Raw genomic sequence first — 20,952 nt, 5'->3', positions numbered from 1 at the left:
GCACTGAGAGCAAAGGTAACCATGAGACACCTGATTGAAACTTACTTTATTTAATTATCATTCCTTTAAAGTTTACAATCTTGCATAAGTTGTAACCTGTATAATTCAGTTTTCACAGTACTTTATGCATGTAATTCATTCTAAAATGTTTGCTTATTAATCTTTGGCTACAAATTATTGTTAACACATCAAGGTCCATGTTCACCAAGACACACACACACACACACACAAATAGAATAGAATAGGAGGGACAGGGAAATCAAAAGAGAAAAGTAAACCTTGTGGGCAGAGAAGTCTAAATGAGACATATCTTGGTTTCCATTCTTATGTATTTCACAGAGAGTGAACATGTGTGCTGCATGTGTGGGACGAGGCAAGAGGCACTGCTGTGGTCTGAGATGATTATGCTGGTGAGATAATATTAATCTTTATCAAATCTAAGACAGTATGATCAGTGTAATTGAGAAATGCATATCACACATATACAAATACATATGCAAATACATATTCCATCACCCCTCATCATCTGTTCTACTAAAACCTACCAAATAGACATGCTGAAGTCAATGCTCTGCAGCTTTGCTCTGCTCAGGATGCTTTGCAGTGCACATGGATCACAGCTACATCTTCAGAGGGTCTGCATTATGAAATCATATTTTGCACTTCACCCCCATCCCAAGACAACATAAACAAAGGGGAAAAACCCAAACATATAGCACACAATACAAGTCAAATTTTTGTTAGGACAGCATATTCAGGTGTTAAAGGCGCTGTGGTGTTTCAGTGTAGATGACCTTAATCTGTTTGCTCTGTGCTTAAGGGAAGCTTGTGTAACAAGGTTTATGCAAGTTGGCATGCATACAAGCTCTTTAGTTCCAAGCTATTTAGTCCCATATAATCATTAGTAGACATAAAATAGCTGTAAAAACACAAAGCTGTAAGGCAAATTAGGTTTATATTTATTTATACTAGCGAAAACTCTTGAATGTCTTTTTGTGGCGGGAAACTGATTAGACAGCCTAGAGAAGAGCTCTGATTGGGCGAATTTATTAATCGAACGCACGCGTTCATCTAGCGCGTGCACCCCGGTGGAAAAGCCTCATGACGGACTCCGCGATGACTTGTAATGTTTGTGGCTCGCCATATACCTTACCAGGTAAACTTGAGAAATTTGTTATCTATGATGATGTCTTTCTAGAGGAGAACCTGACATGTTTGCCGTGTGGGGAGCTAGCTCCTACGTAGGTTGGTAACGCTAAGATCGGATAAGACTATGTGGCTAGCTAAGCTAACCTAGCTAGCTACGAAAGTTAATGTTTGTGTCCAAACTGTATACAAAATGCATAACCAACGTAGGTCAGTTTCCTTTGTCTTTCTGAATTTGTGCTTCTAAGATTATGTAGCCGATGCAAAGTTATACTTATTCTTTCTGACGTCTGTGACTGAACAGAAGACGAAGTTGTGGGAAACCTCCCGCACGTGCTCCTGTGCGGTCACATATTCTGCGTGCCGTGCCTTCGCGCGCTGGTATCTCCGCAGGGCGTCATCACGTGCCCGGATTGCCAGGTGAACGAAGTTAATGTTGGCTAGGAGTTTCACAACAGCAGCTTAACGTGATCGTATGTGTTGTGTTACTCTACATACACTCAGTGGAAATAAGTTACATGCTGGTCTTGATTAAAATATAATTTTGCGTTGTTTTAAAAGGAATAACTTGTGTCCTCTAACCTGTTTTACGGTTTTCTTCATGTGAGGTTTGCGCGTCCTTTCTTTATGTTCGGTTGCATACGTCAGTATAGTTGTGACTTGGTGAGGCTATATGAAATTGAAAGGAGTAGCCTATTATCTTTCAAGAAAATGCAGAAATTGTTTGTAAGATTTTAATTCCTGTGGACAGGCAGTTTTAAAGCTCTCCTAATATTTGTGCTTTCTATTATGTATCTAAAAATGGTGCTCTTTAACCTTCTTGATGATTTAATTACTCTTCTTGATATTGGGGGGGGTGGTTGACCAAGTCTGTATTTGCAGTCACATTAGACATCTATTGCAGATGGGCACCAAAGTTGATGAAGAAGGGGTGGATGGGTTGCAGGTGGATAGCAGGATCATTGGACTCATTTATACCGCCAAGATGAACTCCAAGAGAAGGTATTTGGACATTTTTTTGCATCACTTAACAAGTAAATTATATACCCTTATATATAAATATTTGTCCATAATTAAATGAAGAAATGTGGTTTTTCACACACTGGACTACACACTTCACAGTTGCCATGGAAGACACAGATGGAGGGGTCGACGAGTTGGGAGTCTTCCCTCACCTCCACCTGCCCATCCAACACAGAATGCTGGAACGGTACATGCGAGATTCACAACTAATCACTATAAAAATTCTCTTGGCAGGTTGATTTATGGCATAATCTTGGCCTACTACTCTGCTGTAATCTAGACATAATCATCTCATACTGGATTTGGCAGTGTCTGTGTATATTTGTGTAGGATCAAGATTTGGTGAAAGTTCTGGATGAAGCTCTGTGTAAGGCAACAGAAAACCTTAATACCCTTGACAGCCTGCACCAGGTAAGATGCACAGGTTACAACTCATTGATGCATCTTCCAAACTTTGTCCCGTCTGTCTAACACAGTTGGGTGGTGCCTCAAATTGTTCCCCAAAAAATTTTTTTTTTTTTCTCCCCAAGAGTGTAGTTCAAGGCATACAGACTGAGCTGAAAAGGGAAAAGACTCGAATCACCAAGGAAATTGAGGACTGCATTGACAAGGCAACTGGCATATTGCACAGAAGGTTGTGTGTGTGTGTGTGTATGCGCGAACATTTAAAGTGTAATTTAGAAGGCTTGTTTTTTAATAATATGCCACATGAGGTCTGTGTGCTTGCAGACGTGGTGTGCTGCTGTCTGAGCTGAACCAGGTGGAGCAGCTGTTCTCCACTGGCCGCGAGGAGTGTCGGAGGGTGGAGGCAAGACGCAAGGAGCTGTTCACGGTCATGCAGAAAGCACGACACATCCGTCAGGTGCCCTCACTGAGGACTTGCTGCCATTTAGCTCAGGTACAGACACTGGGTGTTGGCTCCACAATTAAATTAGGGAGAGAGAAATATTTTTTATTATTATTAAATAATAATAATAATATATTTTTAATGTATTTATTTATTTTTATTATTATTTTCTTTTACACAGACATATTCTAAAATCATGACACAAACTTGACCAACGTTCAGAGGAACCCTGTGGCATCCATACACCTATGTTATGAAGTAGACACTTAATCACTCAGTATATGCTATGTATTCTTGGTCTTGATGAGTACACATTTTGCTGTTTTAAAATGATTAATATGAAAGACAACGGATGTCATAATCAATGACCCAAAGGTTTGTCAGGTTCTTGCTACTTCACAATGCAGAGACGGTATCTAATCCTTACTTATCTATTTTGCAAATATTACATTATCTGGACAAACTATGAGAATATGTACTCTCTGTCGATGATCAGGAGATGCAAATTGGAATACTGGGTGAGCACTGGAAAAGATCCAAAGAGATGAAAAATAATCATTAATTCATGCAAAAGTCTGTTACCAGATGTTTAGTGTATATGATGTGGAAAAGTGTTTGTACAGCATGTTTGTGTATGTAGTTTAACTTGTTCTCATTTACTGTTCTGCTGTTGCATAGTGGTTGACTGTGTGTGTATAATTTTAAGATTCTGGAGACTCTGCAGGAACCTGTTGATGCTGACTCATTCGACAGGAGTTGCCTGACCTTGTGTTCAGGACTCAGGTATGATTACTGCTAATAGACCACCTCAGTTAAGATTAATCGCATTAGTTAACAAAGGCCATTTTTCTGTTTTCAAGCATTCCAAAGTTAAATGTTTGGGGTGTTTTAGGACATTCTGATGGTGTTATCCAGTTGCACAGTTGTTGTGAAACATTTAAATGGAGTTTACATTTCAAAAGTTTTTCTGAAGTAGGTGTAAGAATAAATTTACTTGGATGAGGAAGGTTATTAACCTTATTTCTTGGGGACCCTTTTTCACTTTTCAACTCGACACATTCTGGGCAGCTGTGGTTTTGATTGTAGATTGTTGTTTGTGTATAGCTGCGTTCTCCATGTGGACAGTCTGACAGAGAGTGTGGGGAACTGCCTGAAGATCATGGACCGCAAGGTTAATCTGTGAGTAAGCTACAGAAGTCTACAGTGTAGCTTCTGGTTTATCTAACAATCATATAAAAACCTATTTTGTTAAATTAATGAGACCTTTGACGTAAGTGGCCTGTCTTGGTGCATAAGAATTGAATCGACCTGCTACAAGAGAGGAAGAGACCATGGGAGTGTGTGCAGTTTCTCTGACTAGAATCTGCTTTCTGTTAGAAAGGAAGCCTAGTTGCAGGTACATTATTGCTGTAGCTGATTTGTACCCAACAATACTATTTTAACCACTAAAATATTTAGAAATATTTTAAGATGATGCAGTGCAAGGGTGAGACTCGGAGAACCATAAACTGGAACACGTACACGTTTTCTGCTCACTTTGTGGCCATTGGGCTTGACAGTGTCAGAACTGACAGGCAAAGCACTCACGTGAGTTTAGATTTATTCAAATTAATGGTTATATTCTTTATTTTCCCCCTACACTTAAATGTAAGTCATGAGTTAGTTTAGCAAAAGTCCGAGTCGATTCCAGAGTCTTTCAAAATGCATCAGGAGTGACTCAGATCGCCATCTCTGCTCCCTTCTACATGTCACAGAACCTGGGAAATAATTTTGTGTACGTATGGGGACACTGCCAGTTTTTGTCGTCTCCCACCCCCCCCCCAATTCAGGGCATCTGAACCAGCACAGCTGGACCCCAGTCAGCCGATGAGGAATGGGGGGTCAGGGAAGAGGAGGACAGGGCAAGGCAGCTCTGGTCTATCTGCGTCTCCCGAGATGGCACAGGAAGACCTGCACACCCGGACCCCTGTAGACCCTGCTGATGGACACAACACTGACCTCCTGCCCAGTTTTATTATAGAGGAAATCATTGAGGAAGCAGACAATGGTGCAGAGAGAGATGGAATGGGTAGGTGCGGTGTGGGTGTGGGGGGGGGATGGATGTGATGGTCACTGGTTGTTTGCCTTGCACACTGATGAGTCATGTTTTTGTTACCTTGAATCCTAGAGCCCAAGAACAGGGAGGGACAGAAAGTGCAGAGGAGAAACCATAAGGTGTTGCATGACAGGACGCCTGGATCCCACCAGAAAGGTAACCAATGTATCTGCGCTCAGTCTGATTTCCTGGATTTGCCTGGATTTTCTTGGACTCCCCCCCCCCCCCCCTTTTTTTTTTTTTTTTAGTTGAGTATCTTCCATTTATCCATATTGTGTGTGTGTGTGTGTGTGTGTGTGTGTGTGTGTGTGTGTGTGTGTGTGTGCGTGCGTGCGTGCACAGCATTGCAGGTATGGGTTGTGCTAAGCCATTTAATCAACCCAACACATTTCTATGTGCGGTACATGACGGAGCGGAAAGCAGGAGTTGCGCTGGCCAGGAAGATTAACAGGTTCTGCTCTGACGCACGTAGCCACTTCGTTGTCAGAGACCAACTCAGCACAGGTATACACAGAGAATTATTTGGCATTGTAAGATTTGAGAAACTTGACTACACTTAAATCCTCCTTTCTGAACAGGATTTTATATATTGCTACAAACTGCATTTCACTTAGCAGGCTGGGACATGCCTCACTGTGCTTTCAGTGTGTCAGTCAATCATAAACAAATTCCGACTTCTCATAAAATATATACAAGTGTGACTCTTTCCAGCTATTTTTAAACGATCAGTAGAGCTGTGCCCCTATAAACTTGAGAAGTCTTGACCATCATGGATCATCCAAATCCATATGCTGCTGCATTTGTGGTTTTTGTATTGGACTACATGTGGACGTTTTACAAGCCTGTCAGATGGGTGTAACAGTTACCAATACCTGAATTTTTCAATGTCTACTTGGTGGCTGTGTTAAAGCCGCAAATCAAGGGGAATTGCTGTAAGGACTGTAATGCAGTTCAGAAGACTAGCCAAGTTTTCATAGGTAATCATTTGTGCGCGCGCGCAGGTATGATGGTGTTTGTGAGGTCGAAAGAAGAGGTGTGGTGCAGGGCCCTGGTTTGTGAGCTCTTCCAAAAGGGCTGTCTGGAGAGTGTTTCCCAGTGCCCCATCTCTGAGGTCGCTCGCCTACAAGTATTCTTCCAGGATTATGGCTTCTCCAAGGGGCTCACCATCTCAGGGTAAGGAGAGATGGCTCTGTGTTTGTGATGCATGGCACCACATGAACTAACAGAACAGGTAGAGCAGCACATGGAGAAATAGATAAATGTAGTTAACACCTAGAGAGTGGTCCAAGTTCACTCAACTGAGTGACTAAAATTAGTGTCTGTCTCCTCTCTGTCCTCGGGCACTAAATCGGACACAGACATCCCTTATGCATGCGCGTGTTCATCCTCTGACGAGATCTCTGAAAGTTTCTGATTTTCACATTTTGGCTGGACAAAAATTAGTGTCCTCCTACCTTATGCACGCTGTGAATAAGATTGAAGATGCTGTTTTGAAATGTGAATGTCCTTCTCTGAGTCATAATTCTCCCCCCTCTCTCTCTCAGTGATGAAGATCTGAGCGAGCTGAATAGGTGTCTTCGTAGAGCTGATCTGATTGCCCAGTCAGATTTGCATCACTGGGCTCCTCTGGCTATTAGGTGTTCACTCAAAGACATTATTCCTTCAGACCTGGTGAGAGCACACGAAACTGCTGCTTAAACTGTGAACAGACTGTCCTTTATGCTGGAATGATTCAGTGGTTGTTTGAAGGGCATCTTCAGTTTGGGACTAGTCTTATGTTACCATTTTTGATCAGTGATTCAGCATTTTAACTAGCGGTAATATGTAAATTAAAGGTGTTATCCCACATTGTCCAGTGGCTCCAGAAGCATTATGGGTTTATTCCTAAACAATGTTATGTTTGAGTATATTAGCCTTGCCCAGGGCCATCGGAAGTATGTTTTAATGTATGAAAGGTGTGTGTTTGTGTGTGTGTGTGTGTGTGTGTGTGTGTGTGTGGTGGGCAGGTAAAGGGTTGGAGCGAGGAGGCATGTCAGGAGATGAAGCATGTGATTGGTTCAAACGCTGTGGAGATGCAAGTGTTTGATCAGGATGGAGACACCCTGCTGGTGGATTTGAAGAAGGTGTCCACAGACAACACCAAGAACACCCCTCTCTCTCTGAGAGAGCACCTCGTGTTCATGGAACTGGCCAGGCAAGACATGCCACCAACACTGAACAATTTATACATCTGGCTTCTAAATGTGTACAGCTTTGAAATTTAGGGTGTGTGTGTGTGTGTAAGCAGGTTCTATTCCCCTCTTGCCATCTCTGGAGGTAGTAAGCCTCTGCAGTTTTATCCTCCTGTGCATCCCAGACTGAACATGGAGCTCAACGCTGTGGTCTCCCACGTCAACACACCGTCAGACTTCTACGTGCAACTAGTAAATAATTTTACTGTGTTCTCATGCTACTGCAGGTCATTTAAAATTGGAGACTGTTGGGTTGTCTGGCAAAGGGATTATTTTCCCAGATCCTTTTCATATGGCTTCATCCACTAAAGGGACATTAATATTTCATTTATGCATCTGCGCACTAGTTTAATTCTGAGAACTTGTTTTGGTTTGTCGAGAGTCAAGTTTAAGCTCCACAAATCTGGCCCCCTCTGTTGATATTAATGGTGAGGATTGTGTCCTGCAGGTGGACAGTAGTGATTTCCTGCTGCTGAACACAAAGCTGCAGAACCATTACGGGTCTCCTGGAGCTGAGAGTAAGCTGCAGATCTACTGCCCTGTTCTGGCCCAGGCCTGCATCGCCCTCTACAACAGCAAAGACTGGTGCAGGGCTCAGGTTACAGGTGTGTGTGTGTGTGTGTGTGTGTGGGGGTGTGTGTCCTTGCACAGTATGTACAGGTGTGTATGTATTCCACAGTCTGTTGTATTGTTGGGCTGTATATCACAGACAGCTGTGTGTGTGTGTGTGTGTGTGTGTGTGTGTGTGTGTGTGTGTGTCAGGTTTTTCTGGTGGACAGCTGGTGGAGGTGCGGTATGTAGACTTTGGCAACAAAACAACTCTGCCCGTTACAAACCTTAGACAGATAAAGGATGAGTTCTTTGCGCTGCCAGCTATGGTGAGAGTCCTGCAAGCCCTCGTTCCCTCTGTACTGTAGACCTGTAACTGCACTGAAACCTGACCATCTCTTCCTCAGGCGCTTTGGTGTTCTCTGGCAGATGTTGTGAGTTTGGAACACACCTGGAGCGATGAGAGCATCAGAGTATTCCGTGAACTGACAGAAAACAAGTTGGTCACTGTAGTGGCAACAAGTGAGCGCAAATGGATTTGTGTACCTGTGTTCTATGAATGAGCTGGCATACAAATCCTGCATTACCCCTTTTTCTATTGTGTGCGTGTGTGGCAGAGCATGTGTCCCAGTACACAGCAATTCCTGTGTGTGTGTGTGAGGTCCGCGAGCATTCTTCTGAACATCTAGCCAGTATTGGAGAGATCCTGGCCAGAAAAGGGTTGGCCTCATTATGCAAACAGTAAGTGCAATATAGTTTTTGCTTCTCTCTCTCTCTCGGGCTCTCACAGTACATGCACCCGCTTCTGTTCATTCCCGCTTTGGCTTCTTGTAGAGTCCTGGTGACAGAACCTCCCCTGCTCGAGACTGTAGTGTGGGATCCCCCGTTGGATGAGAGCCCGCTGGCTGCAGGTGAGCCGGTGCCCCTTATTCCTGACCCGTCGGAGGTACAGCCCAACTTGACCCTGCCAACCTCCCTTAAGGACCTGAGGGTCAGGGTCACCCATGTGACCTCTCCTGGAAACATCTGTGTGCAGCTACTGCAGTCTGATGCCCAGCTGAAGAGGTACTGACCCCCTGCAACTCCCTTAGGACCAGTGCAGTGTTGTACTGAGGAAGGTGGTCTTGTAAAGGGCTTTTCTTCCAAAATAATTTTGTCAGGCTGTCATTGTGATCTTAATGTTGCCTCACTCCATGAATAGGTGGTAGGTCTTCAGGTATTTTGCGGTCATAACTGTAGGTGCTGCTTGTGTATGTTAGGATTCATGACTTGCTCAGTAGAGAGTATTTAAAGTCTGAGCCAAAAGAGGTCAACTGGAAAGCTGAGATGACATGTGCTGCCAATGTCAACGGAGTGTGGGAGAGAGGAAAGGTGTACAGTGTGTCTTCGGGCAGTCTCGCAGAGGTACATACACTTGCGCATACAAACCTTGGGTCTGAGCTTCAAAAATGCTATATTTACCAATATTATGATATAAACATGCAACTTGTAAATGACATCAACCATCTATTTATAAAAAAAACCAAAAAAACATTAGAACCTGTACTAGCTTTGTTGGAAAGGAACAGAGTTTTGCGATATGTGTTTAGTGTGAATGTGTGTCTACAGGTGCTGCGTTGTGACTTTGGGAATATGGTTAAACTCCACACCAGTAACCTGAGGCCACTCGTCCCTGAGCTGATTGGCTCCCTGCTGCTGGAGTGTTGTCTCAGTGACGTAAGGTAAAACGAGCTCCAAGGGGGTTTCTTCGTTGTTGGGACGTTTGTCATTTAGACTGTTTGTTTGATTTCTTTCTCTCTCCACCCCCCTCCTGCTCCTCACTGATCAGACCTGCTGGTGGTTGCTCCACCTGGACAGCCACAGCTTGTGAATTCATCTCCTACTATCTGACTGGAGCCTTGGCCATAATGACCATTAAGGTGACCAAGAGCATTTTATACACCATGTATTTTAATGTGGTATTACACCTTGCACCTTCTATCTCTTCCTCTGTCAATTCTTGTGTGTGTGTGTGTGTGTGTGTGTGTGTGTGTGTGTGCGGGCGTGCTCTGCAGGATCCCTCTGTTGCCAGACCAATGCCGATCTCTCTGTACTGCTCCAACCGAGCAGGCCAGGACGTTAGTATCGCAGACTTCCTCATCAGCGAGGGACTCGCCCTGAGAGAGAGAAGTGTCAAGTACTTCAGTGTCCTACTGTCAGAGAGAGAGGGAGAGGTGTTTTACTGTTCCTCACTTGAGTTTGTGTTTCAGAGCTGCTGCCCAACGCAAACCAGACCCTACCCTGTCTGAGGAAATCAGCTGTCCACCAGAGGGCATTTTGGCAGGTCAGGATGAGTGTGTCTCGACCTTGGAAGACATCGTGCGTGAAGACGGTGATCAGCGTAGCCAGCAGTGGTGCACCTCTCCACCCAAACATGCCCCATCCCCAACCTCTCCCCCAGCAGTGAGGACGCAGGCCTATCTGCCCCCCGAGTTGCCGCCACACAGACTCACGCGCATGAGCATCTGCGCTGTGTCTGACAACGGGGTCATCTACACCATGACCCCACAGACTGGTGTGTAAGAGAACATCTTACAATAGAAATGTCATGGCATTCAGCTTTTGTTTGGCTTTTTAATAAGGAGTCCAGATCCAAAATTACCCTGTGCCTGTAAATTCTTCCTGTGTGTGTGTGTGTGTGTAGAGTGTGAATTTGAGCGCTTGCAGGAGTCTCTGCAGCAGCACATTAAGACCCTTCCCCGCCAGAAGTCCTACAACTGGAAGAAAGTGCTGGGCTGTGCTGTCATGGGCTCCGACATGTTGTGGTACCGTGGGCAGGTCCAGGAGGTCATTGGCGGTCATGTGAAGGTCCGAGTGCATGCTGCAGAGCTTAACCCCGTTGAGTCATTGACTCAGCATACTGCGTTATTGGCATTTAGGCTTGCAGAAGTTAGCCTCAGTGTGCCTCTCTGTAGTTCTCACGTTTGATATGGTGTGTGTGTGTTTTCCAGGTGCAGTACGTGGATCAGGGCATAGTGGAGAACATTCCCGTATGCCACGTCTATCCCAAGGTGCTTTGTGAGACTGTTCCTCAGCTCTGCGTGCCTTGTCAGATAAATGGCGTGATTCCGGTGAGCACATAACTGACTGTCCATCAGCTTTCTTTCACTGTGAAAGACCCTTCTCATCACCCTGTGTGTGTGTGTGTGTGTGTGTGTGTGTGTGTGTGTGTGTGTGTGTGTGTGTGTGTGTGTGTGTGTGTGTGTGTGTGTGTGTGTGTGTGGGGTGCAGGTAGGGACAATGTGGCAGTGGGATGCAGTGGCCCTGATGAAGGAGTTATTGCTTGGCCGTACTTTTGACGTGCAGGTCGTGGTAAAGTGAAATACACGCGGTTCACGTGCACAGACAGGCTCACATGGCAGATGTGTAGTCCCGCATCACCTCACTTCTGTCTTTCCCAGGAACTGCCGGAGGACCCACGAGGCTTGGTTACCGTGGAGATAATGTTGGATGGGATGCCGCTGAGCAGACTCATGGTGTATCACCAGCATGCCACTGCTGTCCCTGGCAGCAGCAGCCTTGAGGTGTGTGTGTGTGTGTGGGGCAGAATGGTCATTGCTGGGTCCAGCCTTATCTGATGCTAAGTGTGTGTCCAGGATTACGTGGTGAAGGCTCCAGTGCCAGATTTGGATGACTGGGATATAACCATAGAGGTGAAACTACTTTTCTGCTACAATCTATTAAGTCTTTACAAATCATTCATGCCAAATGAAGAACTTGTGCATTTATACAATTTGATGCTTCCGCTCTTTTAATCGTAGATCCCCTGAGTGGTGTGGGTTGTTTCTGCTCCAAAGAGTAATATGTGGGTAGTCAGGACTGTTTATGGGGCTCAGTTTATACTGCCTGCCTCTTCCCTTCTCACTAACACAAAGGGGCAGTCATGATTTAGTCTACTAAAAATTAAATCATGACGAAGCTCTTGCATGATGTAATTCAATGTGACAACTCGTGGGGTGATCACCTAGTGTGCTAAAGACCTAATTAACCAATTAACCTTTGACTAGTGAGTTGTTGTTGTTTCATCAGGGCTTGGAGGATCCCTCGGCTATTTTAGGGGTGTATAGTAACCCCAAACTTCCTGATAAAGGCAAACTATTCCAGGTCCAGATTAAGCACATTCGAGCCCCCAACGAGGTACTGCACCAAGATACTCGTAGAAAATATGCACATTTGAAATCTAAAAGTAAACATAATTTAACAATTTTCATGCTTTCAAGGCCCTGTCCTTGTATTTGGGCATGTTGGCAGGTGTTCCTGAGTTTGTTGGACACACAGGAGTGTGAGGGGGAGACTCTGGAGGAAGCTCTGGAGCGAGTGAACAGTGATGCTGCCTCTCTGGCCCAGCTCACAGACTTCCCCATCGGTAACGTCGTCGTTGCGCCACCCCGCCTTTTAAATTGCACCCTTCCAAGATATTAAACGAGTAAGATAAAATTGCATTTTTTTTGTGTGTGTTCAGAGGGCCCATGTCTAGCTCAGTACAGAGATGGCAAATATTACCGTGCAAAGCTGTTGGGTTTTGCCGAGCTCAGCCCCAGTGTCAGGCTTCTCGTGAGACATGTGGACTTTGGCTCAGATGACATCCTACTGCCATATGAGTAAGGGCCCACACCAACAGATGCTCATGCACAACCACAACTTCAGCAAGTGGCAGGCTGCAAGTTAGGACCTCGTGCTGCAACAGGAGTACAGCAATAGCTTGCAAGACTTTAGTATAAATAAATAAATAAATAAATGCCAGGGATGTTGATGTCAAAAGGAAAGAATTATAGTATACTGTAATCCTACGTGCATCTAAGAAATGTTTGGAGGTGCGGGGTGATGTACTGGAGTGCGTGTGTCTGGCAGGCTGCGCTGTCTTCCCTCCTCGCTCCTCCGTTTCCCATGTGGGGCGGTCTGTGTGTGGCTGGCGGGCTTCAAGCCGCAGTGCGCGTGTGTGGAGTTGGAGCGCGTCTCCTACCGGCCAGAGTGGAGCATGCGGGCCATGCTAGAGATGATCGACCTGCTGCATGGTTGCCTTAGTGCCATGGTGACGGTAGGCTGCAACGCTGCATCATTCTCTAAGGATTTCAAAAACAGCGTTGTGCTTTAACAGTATTGATCCAGTTGTAACTGTAAATCTCTACACATGGTGATATTATTGGATGTACTTAGGAACTAGTAGTTTAGGGATAGATTAGATTATTAAAGAAATTGTGGGAAGAAAAGCTGCAAATTTTATCCAAGTATTACAAATGGCCAAGGGAATTATTAGAGGCAACAAGGATATGTAAATTGTAAATACTTGCACTGTTGGTGTTTAATGACTTCCCTGCACAAAGCCCAGTGAGACCCACTATAAAATAAGAGCTTTCCGGAACCCCTCACCTGTGAGGAACGATCTTGTTGCAGGCAGTGGAGCCACAGCTGATCGTGTACTTGTACAACGCAGATGGGACGTTGGTGCATGTGCCCCTGGTGGAGAAAGGCCTTGCTGAATATGACTGACCTGATACTGAATAAGAGTATAACCATACAGCAAACTACGAGACTTGCCCGTTTAATGGGTCTGTTTTGTTATTGCGCAATGTTGTTTTTGTAAACTGAAGGAGGCTTTTAAATGCCTGCAAAGTAATATTTTCCACGTTTTGTTTGCTCCAGGAAGAGTGGCATTTTTGTCTTATTAGACCACAGGTTGATGTTCTAAGTTCACAGTACTTGTTTAGTGTGGACTCATTACAGTAACTTAAACAATAGTACTTATGTTAACTGTGCTAAAGCTCAGATTTCAGTCTGCTTCTCTGTATGATGGGTACAGAACAAGTAAATGCTTGATTCCAAGACTCAAACATTCCCACTAAGTCTCAAAAATATTTATTTTACAAAAATGTACATTCAAAAATAAATACTTGACATTCACATGTAAATAATATACACATGGACATGCTCACAGCTAAACATACAAGACGCAGCCACTACACCGTTTGCCCAAAAAGGTCCATGATTGCTCAGGCCTTGGTGTCCATAACGACATGTCCTTGTGGATCTTTGAGTCGCACACGGCCAGTGGGGTAGCGCGTCTCCTGTCGTCCGTCTGAGTAAACCGTTTTAACAGTACCATCTGGATAGTGACGTCTTTTAAAGTCTGCGGTGTGCAGCTCCCGCTGGCCTGTGTTGAACTGGATCTGCTTGCTGCCATCTCTAAGAAACAGGACGACAGGATGTGATAGATTCCTACTCCTCATCTGACCGCTGCCCTTCTTCGCTCGCTTCTTGGTGTATACCATTTCATACTGATACCAGTCAACGTTAACAATACACACCAAATCTGTATTAATTTGTTGAAAGACACCAAATTGGACAGTTTGTGTGGTACACTGCTAATCTCACGCACGAGGTCAGGGTAATTGACATTTAGTGCTACAGTAGTACTTACGGGTTTTGCTGTATTATTGTGCCATCTGTTAGGACACTCTCCTCTCTCCCGTCAGGGTAGAGATTCTTAACCGTCTGATCAGGGAACGTGATTTCCTTATGTCCGTCAGGGAAGTGTTTTTCTGAAATATAGAACCAGAAGGATGTAAGGCTTCAGAAATATGTCCTATCTGTTCTCCCAAGCAGTTTCTGAAATGATCTATTACCTATTTGGTTGTTTGGGAACTGCAGCACTTCCATACCATCAGGGTATGTGGTGTGTGTGGTCTGAGCACTTGCATGGTAATAAATCTACAAGGCAGCAGGAAATTGTTGACTATTTAAAATACTTGTTCGTCCATCCATCCATCCACACAATTTTTCAAATCAATTCAACATGACCAGAGATGATGCTATTTTTATTATTTTTTAAAATTCGCTAAGGGGTTTGTCTCACCACTCTTTGATCCGGCATGATGTGTTTGATATCTCCGTTGAAAAAAGTGACACTGACTGAGAGTCCGTCAGCAGACAGCTCTTTGCGCGTGCCGTTTGGGAAAACAATGAGTCGACCTCCATCTGGAAGCACCTTCTCAATCTGACGGGCAGGAAAGTTTTATATTAAGTATAAGTGACCCAGCCAGCAAAGTAGAAAGGTTTTTTTTTTTTTTTTTTTTTTACTCTTTCACCTTGCCATCTGTGTGTGTGACCTCTTCCTGCTCCATCTCTGCCTGCTCTGTAACAACCCCTGCACTGTGCAATTCCTGTCACAAATAAGCAAATATGAACAGGACAATAAGATGGCATATTAAAAGGTGTGCTAATTTAGTAGGGTTTCAGGATAGGTTCACTAAGATTTCAGCCTTTAAATACAACTGGTTAAAGAGGGGGATATTTTTTCTCTCTCCCATGCACCAATATTTTTACTCACTGAGAAGTGGGTAGAGCTTTTGATTAGCTGAGAATCATGGGTGCTCGCCTCAGGACGAGTCAGTTTATCGGTCACATGGTATGGAGTGGCCACTGGGCATAGCTCCTTTGGGCAGTCGTTCTTCAAGACGGAAGCTAGAGGAAAAATAACTGTGATATCTGCATCAAAAGCATTACCCTATAACAAAATATCACTGCCACCCAATTACAAATCTAGAGAATCATTTGAGGACTTACTTTGAACTTCTGGATTTTCTCTCCTGCTGCTGTCGCTCTGAGGTACACTGTTCTGATTACTGAAAAGAGGACTCTAGAAAGAAAAGCGCTAAACATCATCTTCACTCTTATTGTAACAGTCATTTATGTATTGAAAGTTTTTGTACCTTCGATTTTGTCCTAGGAGCTGAGTTGGAGCATCCCCTCTCCTTCTCTGCAGTTTTCCAAGCGCTCAGGCGAAGTTTCTCAAGCATGCGCACCTGGTCTCGGAGAGTAGCATTCTCTGCGCTGAGGGCGTCTAACTGCTGCCTAAGGCGGCTGTGGGTGCTGGACCACCGAGCCTCCCGTTTTCTTAAATCCTCACGCACAGCATTCAGCTGCTGCTTTAGAGACTAAAGCACAGTCACCATCAGTTAAAACTCACAGGTTAGGCCCTATACTGATGTACAGTATCAGATGAGGGTTAAAATAAGTGGAAATCATCTCAGTTGTAAAGTGATGAGAGGAATGGAAGAGATGGGAACCTGTATCTCATCTCGCTCATGTTTATCAGGCCTGGCCCTGACAGCTGCAGCATGTTTCTCAAACAGCTTTTTGTCGCGCTGCAGCTTCCGCCCTTCCTCGCGCTTAAGCTCCTCCCACTCCGCAGTCTCATCCGCCATTTTCTGCTGGAACTCGGCCCTTTCCTTTCTAAAGGGGAAAAAGGTCACCTCCTCATTTCAAATGGTGGTAAATCTGATCACTAGGGCTGTTGCTTAAGACTTTAGTTTGTTTCATACTGTAAGGTTTCTCTGACATCCTGGTTTTCCTGTCTGAGGCGGATCAAGGCTGCATTTTCTCTCCGGAACCGTTCAATCTCAGTCTCCAGCTCCACCAACCGCTCACGGAGTAACCTTGACCGGACTGGATTATGTGTCACAGACATGGAAAGGAATCAATTAATTTAACAGGTGTCCTTGCGTCAGTTGGAGTACTGATCAGCACAGCAGGAACTTGTGTTTATAAATATGTGCCCAGATTTGTTTAAAATGTTAACAATATAATTAAGGATGTCCGTCTTCTGCTGGTCTTGCATTTTAATCTTTATTTTTATTCTAATTTAGTTTTACACCATCTTCAGTTTTAAATTATTCCATTTCATTGCATCTTGACTATCTGTAAAGCACTGTGTAAACCTTGTTTAAAAATACTATATAGACTATTAATATTATTGCTATTATTAATAAAGAAAGATTGTTTACATTTCAGAAAAAAACTACTACCTGCTCCTTCTTCACTGTGCATGTCCTCTGCTTCTTGCACTACAGGGGGACGAGGGCAGGGTTTAGGCTTCAGAGCTGGAAACAGCTTGGCTACCAACTGGCATGTGGGTGGAGCTTCTGGCACATGGGCTGTTGGGCTGGCTGAGGAATTGTCAGAATCTGTCCCCTTTGATCCTGCAACTTTCCTGTTCAGGGCCCTGTCTGGCTGACTGTCCATCTTGGACGAACTGCAGGTCAAATCCTCGGGCTCATTCCATGTGTCGTCATCATCAAACTCCACCTGACCTCTGATACCCACTAGTGTATGAGATTCATCGTTTTCCTCTTCTCCCTCTGAACTGCCAGCTCTCTCTCTGTCCTGGTAAGAGTGTTTATCATAGGGGGGTGCAGGCACTTGGAAGCAGTGTCTGAAGGGTTGATTTGGTCTGGCAACAGGACACTGGATTTCTGCGCTGCTACAAAATGAAGCATTAGACTCCTCCCTCCTCTTATCCTCCTCATCTTCAGAGCACTCGCTTGTCACTCCAGCAGACTTTGTGATCTCTGCCACTGTGCCTCCAGGAGGGACTGCTGGACTGTGAGCCTTCTCATCCCTTGGCTGCATTGGGCTAGCTGTGACATCGTGATGGTGGCCCAGTAACACAGGCCGCTGTGGTGGCTTGACTGGTGTGGAGGAGAGGCGTCTTTGATCTCTGCACAGGAGATTGTTGATGAAGGAGGAGTTACTGGAGAAGGAGAACTCATCTGCCGCTCTCTCCAGCAGCTCGAACTCACCAAGCTCCACACGCTCGAGTTGATGATCTCTTTCCCAGTGCTCACCACGCTCCGTGAGCCAAACCTCGAATGAGTTCTCCGCCGCACACATGCTTGGAGTGCGTGTGTCCTGAATTTTTACCGATGGCTTCCCATTGGTGACGTCAACCATGGAGTCGCAGATGATCTTCTGCTGAGGGTCACACTTTCCATCACTCTTGCTGTGGTGTTGGAACAGCCCAGAGCTCATATGCCCCTGGTTGGCTCCAAGAACACGAGCTTTAGCAAGACGTTTGGTTGCCGTTACTGAAGTCTTGTTCTGAGGAAAGTTATCTTTGTTTATTACAGCAGTCTTGCGCTGGATCACAACATTAATTGAGTTTGAGGATTTGGGTGAAGGCCGTTTTGGCTCAGAGCTCTGGTGGGCACCGCCCGGAGGGGCTGGAGGGTCATGGCACGGAGTGGGTTTGGTGCTTGAATGAGTTCTCTCTCTGGAAGGTGCAGGGGCTTTGCCCCTCATAAATCTGGACAACCCTTCCCCTCTCCTCAGATATGGCCTCTTCACCTTCACTGCCTCACCAGGAGCACTCTAGAGGGCAGAGTGTAAAGACAGGTCAGATTTTACTTTATACTTTATAGTGACAGTGTCAGTACAGCACAATTTGGCTTGTAGTGGAGATGTTTTGACAGCGTTTTGAATTGGATATCCACATGGAGAGCACTCGGTGAATTATAGACAGTCAAAGACCGCAAGACACGCATTAATAGCCAAGTCAAATTAACTCACCGTTTCTCTAATAATTTATTCATCATTATAATTACAATCCTATGGCTTAGCAAGCAATTTATGAAATTCGTAACATGACTAGTATGCACTCCAAGCTTGTCCGATAGCAATCAGTGTTACCATGACCGAGTGTCTGAGTCAATCTAACCACGAGTCTGACTGGATGTGTAGTTGATGTCTCACCTTGCTTAACCTATCGTTCTCCAGCTGGAGCTGCTCTTCCAGAATCTCTTCAAACGTCTTCCCACAGTCACCTGATTTGATGGGCCTAAAGACACAAAGATCACATCACACACACACACACAAAAAAATCTGTCACACTATTACTATACTTCATCTTTATCCACATTTACCTGTCCTGTGGCTCTGATCCTTTTCTGTGCAAACTCTGGTTCTCACTAATAGACTGCAATGAGTCTTCATCAGGATCGCAGTCAACATCACAGTCTCGTCTACAATTCTTCTCTGCGACACCTTGTTCATGATTCCACACCCTTGACTCTGTACAGATAGCATTGTGTTGGGTCTTAAATCTTTAATATTATTAACCATTATAGGCTGGGTCACATCTCATAATATCAACCACCACCTTTCTTGAACAATTAAAATAATGAGTGTGACAACAAAATTTACCTGAAGTAACTAATATAACCAAAAGCTCAGTTTTTTTTACCAAGAGTCCTCTCCAATTTGTCAAGGGGCAGCAGAGGTGTTTTTTGGAGTGGCTGCGACAGCACGGGACTTTGCCGATTTCCACAACTGTGATCTGCTGAGCATGGAGGTGCTGAAACTAAACGCAGAAGGGACCGAACTGAAGAAGTGCACGGAGTACAAATAAGCGACTTTCTGCAATGGACGCACACGACTGAGCACTCAACATGGCCTACCTGTGGCAGACTGAACCATTCCCATTAGTGTCTGCTGTTCATTCTGGAGTTTGTGTAGCTGCTCCAGCTGATGTGCTTTTAGCTGTGCTTGCATGTGCTGCTGCAACTGCTTCAGCTAGAAAAATACATTTCATGGTCATAGGGACTGCTGTTGCTTGCACACAACCCCACAAAACTGGTGAACAAGGGTATAAGAACCATCACACACATGTTTTCTGTTCAAGATTTAAGTACATTCCCATTATACATTCACTTGTAAAGCCAAGCAGTAAGGTTTAGGCAAAAGAATCTTAATTAAATTGATTTTCTGATCGGAGGCACATATAATGCAGACTACGTAGATGCAGCCAAAGGTTTCTTTTTATTTGCTACGTTGCATCGACAGTCCTTAGTTTACGTGCTGAGAAACATGTGCCCTAGTCCTCAGAGTATTCGTCAGATGGACACAAACCTAGCATAAGTCATTTTCTCCATTTACCTGCTCGAGTTTGGTGATCAGCGGAAGCTCTTGTGCGTTTCCCAAAATATTACGAACACTGTCCATTTCAAGGTGCGAAGGTTCCGTCTCTGCGTCTGTCGAGGTTTCCTTTAGCACCACCGAGTGTACGCCAGTGCAGCTGCTACTACTACGGGACCCTGGCAGCGGGACGAACTGGGAGGAGAAAGAGTCCTCCAACGACGCAACGCCGCTGCTACTGCGGGACCCTGGCAGCGGGACGAACTGGGAGCAGAAAGAGTCCTCCAACGACGCACCGCAGCTGCTTCTGCCAGACCCGGCTCCCCCCGGGGAGCCGCTTAGGATGACTCCGGCCCGGGAACTACTTGGTATCCACCGAGAGAGGATGTGAGACTGTATCCCAGATGGAGAGGACATTTTCCCTAGCTAGAGCATAAAAGGGTTTTAAATAAGTATTGGTGAATAACGCTGAAAGTTAAATGTCATTCATCGTCCGTTTCATCGGCGCAAACTGTTCAAGGATGTGTGGCTAGCGGTTTTCTAGCTAGCTATCGAGTAATTGGCCATCTATCTAGCTGGCTATATAACGTTAGATAACAAAGAAACAACAATAATATTAACATTATTCATAACTGCAATATACAACTAACTAAATAAATAAATAAACACACTAATGCTGTTTTATTGGTAGTCTTAAGAAATACACCACGTCTGTATCAGAATATTAGCCAGCTAACGTGCATGTTACGTGACTAGCCAGCCAGGGTGGTCAACTAGCAAAACGACAAAACATACCAGCACAATTCCAAGAATCAGATCATAGGCGAAATTATTTTTAAAGGTAAACATACCAACAACGACTTGTAGACAAACCGTAGTGTCGTTCGTTAGCTAGCTAGCTAGCTAGCTACCTTGGGTTGCGTTGGTGAGTTGGGTATTTAAAGTTTTCAGTTGACGTTTCAACTTCGGACAAGTTTCGAAACATACCGCCATAACAAAACAAAGCCCGCGAGACGGGAAACTGAAAGATGCTGTGCATTCTGGGATTTGTAGTTCCAGTCGAGTGTGCAAAATCACCCAGCCGTCGTGGTACGTGCACATTTGAGACGACCTCATATAACTCATGACCCTGAACATCACTGCAGAGATGCTTTATTCGGAAGGAGCAAATGAATGTCACAACGTACCTGTGCATGTTTGTGGATGTTGCTAGCTGACGACATTTTTTTTATCGCGCAGGTTGTAGGTGTTTGGCAAAACAAACAAAACGCCACTGCTAACCATTCTGCTCTGAATTGAATTGATATAACTGAATAAAATGAATAATGAGGCTG

The 20,952-nt window shown here is 44.7% G+C and overlaps 2 protein-coding genes across 13 annotated transcripts in view; one reads left to right on the top strand and one right to left on the bottom strand.

Annotated features, from left to right (window-relative positions):
• Window positions 1–15,791, top strand: part of rnf17 (ring finger protein 17) — a 26,365-nt gene extending 10,574 nt beyond the window's left edge. For 3 of the 11 annotated variants that reach the window (XM_081720414.1, XM_081720415.1, XM_081720413.1), the window contains 36 exons: window positions 340–410; window positions 1,451–1,566; window positions 2,051–2,148; window positions 2,269–2,356; window positions 2,500–2,580; window positions 2,700–2,803; window positions 2,899–3,067; window positions 3,723–3,799; window positions 4,121–4,195; window positions 4,846–5,084; window positions 5,184–5,267; window positions 5,454–5,615; window positions 6,113–6,284; window positions 6,656–6,782; window positions 7,118–7,305; window positions 7,399–7,534; window positions 7,791–7,947; window positions 8,105–8,220; window positions 8,299–8,413; window positions 8,509–8,632; window positions 8,726–8,956; window positions 9,151–9,295; window positions 9,500–9,612; window positions 9,720–9,810; window positions 9,946–10,067; window positions 10,141–10,445; window positions 10,575–10,738; window positions 10,882–11,001; window positions 11,162–11,242; window positions 11,332–11,454; window positions 11,527–11,583; window positions 11,960–12,067; window positions 12,182–12,296; window positions 12,393–12,531; window positions 12,782–12,968; window positions 13,325–13,765. In XM_081720414.1, coding sequence (XP_081576540.1) covers window positions 2,051–2,148; window positions 2,269–2,356; window positions 2,500–2,580; window positions 2,700–2,803; window positions 2,899–3,067; window positions 3,723–3,799; window positions 4,121–4,195; window positions 4,846–5,084; window positions 5,184–5,267; window positions 5,454–5,615; window positions 6,113–6,284; window positions 6,656–6,782; window positions 7,118–7,305; window positions 7,399–7,534; window positions 7,791–7,947; window positions 8,105–8,220; window positions 8,299–8,413; window positions 8,509–8,632; window positions 8,726–8,956; window positions 9,151–9,295; window positions 9,500–9,612; window positions 9,720–9,810; window positions 9,946–10,067; window positions 10,141–10,445; window positions 10,575–10,738; window positions 10,882–11,001; window positions 11,162–11,242; window positions 11,332–11,454; window positions 11,527–11,583; window positions 11,960–12,067; window positions 12,182–12,296; window positions 12,393–12,531; window positions 12,782–12,968; window positions 13,325–13,420 — 4,509 coding nt within the window. In that variant the 5' untranslated portion in view covers window positions 340–410; window positions 1,451–1,566 and the 3' untranslated portion in view covers window positions 13,421–13,765. Of the gene's footprint in view, window positions 1–339; window positions 411–872; window positions 1,157–1,450; window positions 1,567–1,598; window positions 1,810–2,050; window positions 2,149–2,268; window positions 2,357–2,499; window positions 2,581–2,699; window positions 2,804–2,898; window positions 3,068–3,232; window positions 3,535–3,722; window positions 3,800–4,120; window positions 4,196–4,845; window positions 5,085–5,183; window positions 5,268–5,453; window positions 5,616–6,112; window positions 6,285–6,655; window positions 6,783–7,117; window positions 7,306–7,398; window positions 7,535–7,790; window positions 7,948–8,104; window positions 8,221–8,298; window positions 8,414–8,508; window positions 8,633–8,725; window positions 8,957–9,150; window positions 9,296–9,499; window positions 9,613–9,719; window positions 9,811–9,945; window positions 10,068–10,140; window positions 10,446–10,574; window positions 10,739–10,881; window positions 11,002–11,161; window positions 11,243–11,331; window positions 11,455–11,526; window positions 11,584–11,959; window positions 12,068–12,181; window positions 12,297–12,392; window positions 12,532–12,781; window positions 12,969–13,324; window positions 13,766–15,656 lie in introns of those variants that run through there. The other 8 variants (XM_081720411.1, XM_081720410.1, XM_081720419.1 and 5 more) reach the window with 8 other exon arrangements.
• Window positions 13,771–20,952, bottom strand: cpap (centrosome assembly and centriole elongation protein). 2 transcript variants are annotated; one of them, XM_081720423.1, is made up of 17 exons: window positions 20,470–20,952; window positions 19,640–20,044; window positions 19,162–19,276; window positions 18,948–19,064; window positions 18,628–18,775; window positions 18,458–18,542; window positions 16,735–18,076; window positions 16,252–16,375; window positions 15,997–16,162; window positions 15,640–15,864; window positions 15,494–15,566; window positions 15,306–15,391; window positions 15,016–15,090; window positions 14,784–14,924; window positions 14,554–14,638; window positions 14,349–14,469; window positions 13,771–14,113 (listed from the first exon to the last, which is right to left on the bottom strand). In XM_081720423.1, exons 2-17 carry the CDS (start codon window positions 20,033–20,035, stop codon window positions 13,921–13,923), a joined length of 3,492 nt encoding a protein of 1,163 aa, XP_081576549.1. In that variant the 5' UTR covers window positions 20,036–20,044; window positions 20,470–20,952; the 3' UTR covers window positions 13,771–13,920. The 2 variants fall into 2 exon arrangements, with proteins under 2 accessions (XP_081576549.1, XP_026873961.3); XM_027018160.3 differs by having other exon boundaries at window positions 15,258–15,391; window positions 20,470–20,951.

Source organism: Electrophorus electricus, chromosome 9 (assembly GCF_041902795.1).
Source record: "Electrophorus electricus isolate QZ-2024a chromosome 9, ASM4190279v1, whole genome shotgun sequence".
Taxonomy (NCBI): Eukaryota; Metazoa; Chordata; class Actinopteri; order Gymnotiformes; family Gymnotidae; genus Electrophorus; species Electrophorus electricus.
This window is presented reverse-complemented; position numbering and strand designations above follow the sequence as displayed.

Coding starts and splice junctions, on each gene's coding strand:
- cpap (XM_027018160.3), bottom strand. CDS start 20,035: ATGTCCTCTCCATCTGGGATACAGTCTCACATCCTCTCTCGGTGGATA. Junction 18,776..18,947: donor CAAATTGGAGAGGACTCTTG/GTAAAAAAAACT, acceptor CTATCTGTACAG/AGTCAAGGGTGTGGAATCAT. Junction 14,925..15,015: donor TCACACACACAGATGGCAAG/GTGAAAGAGTAA, acceptor CCTGCCCGTCAG/ATTGAGAAGGTGCTTCCAGA.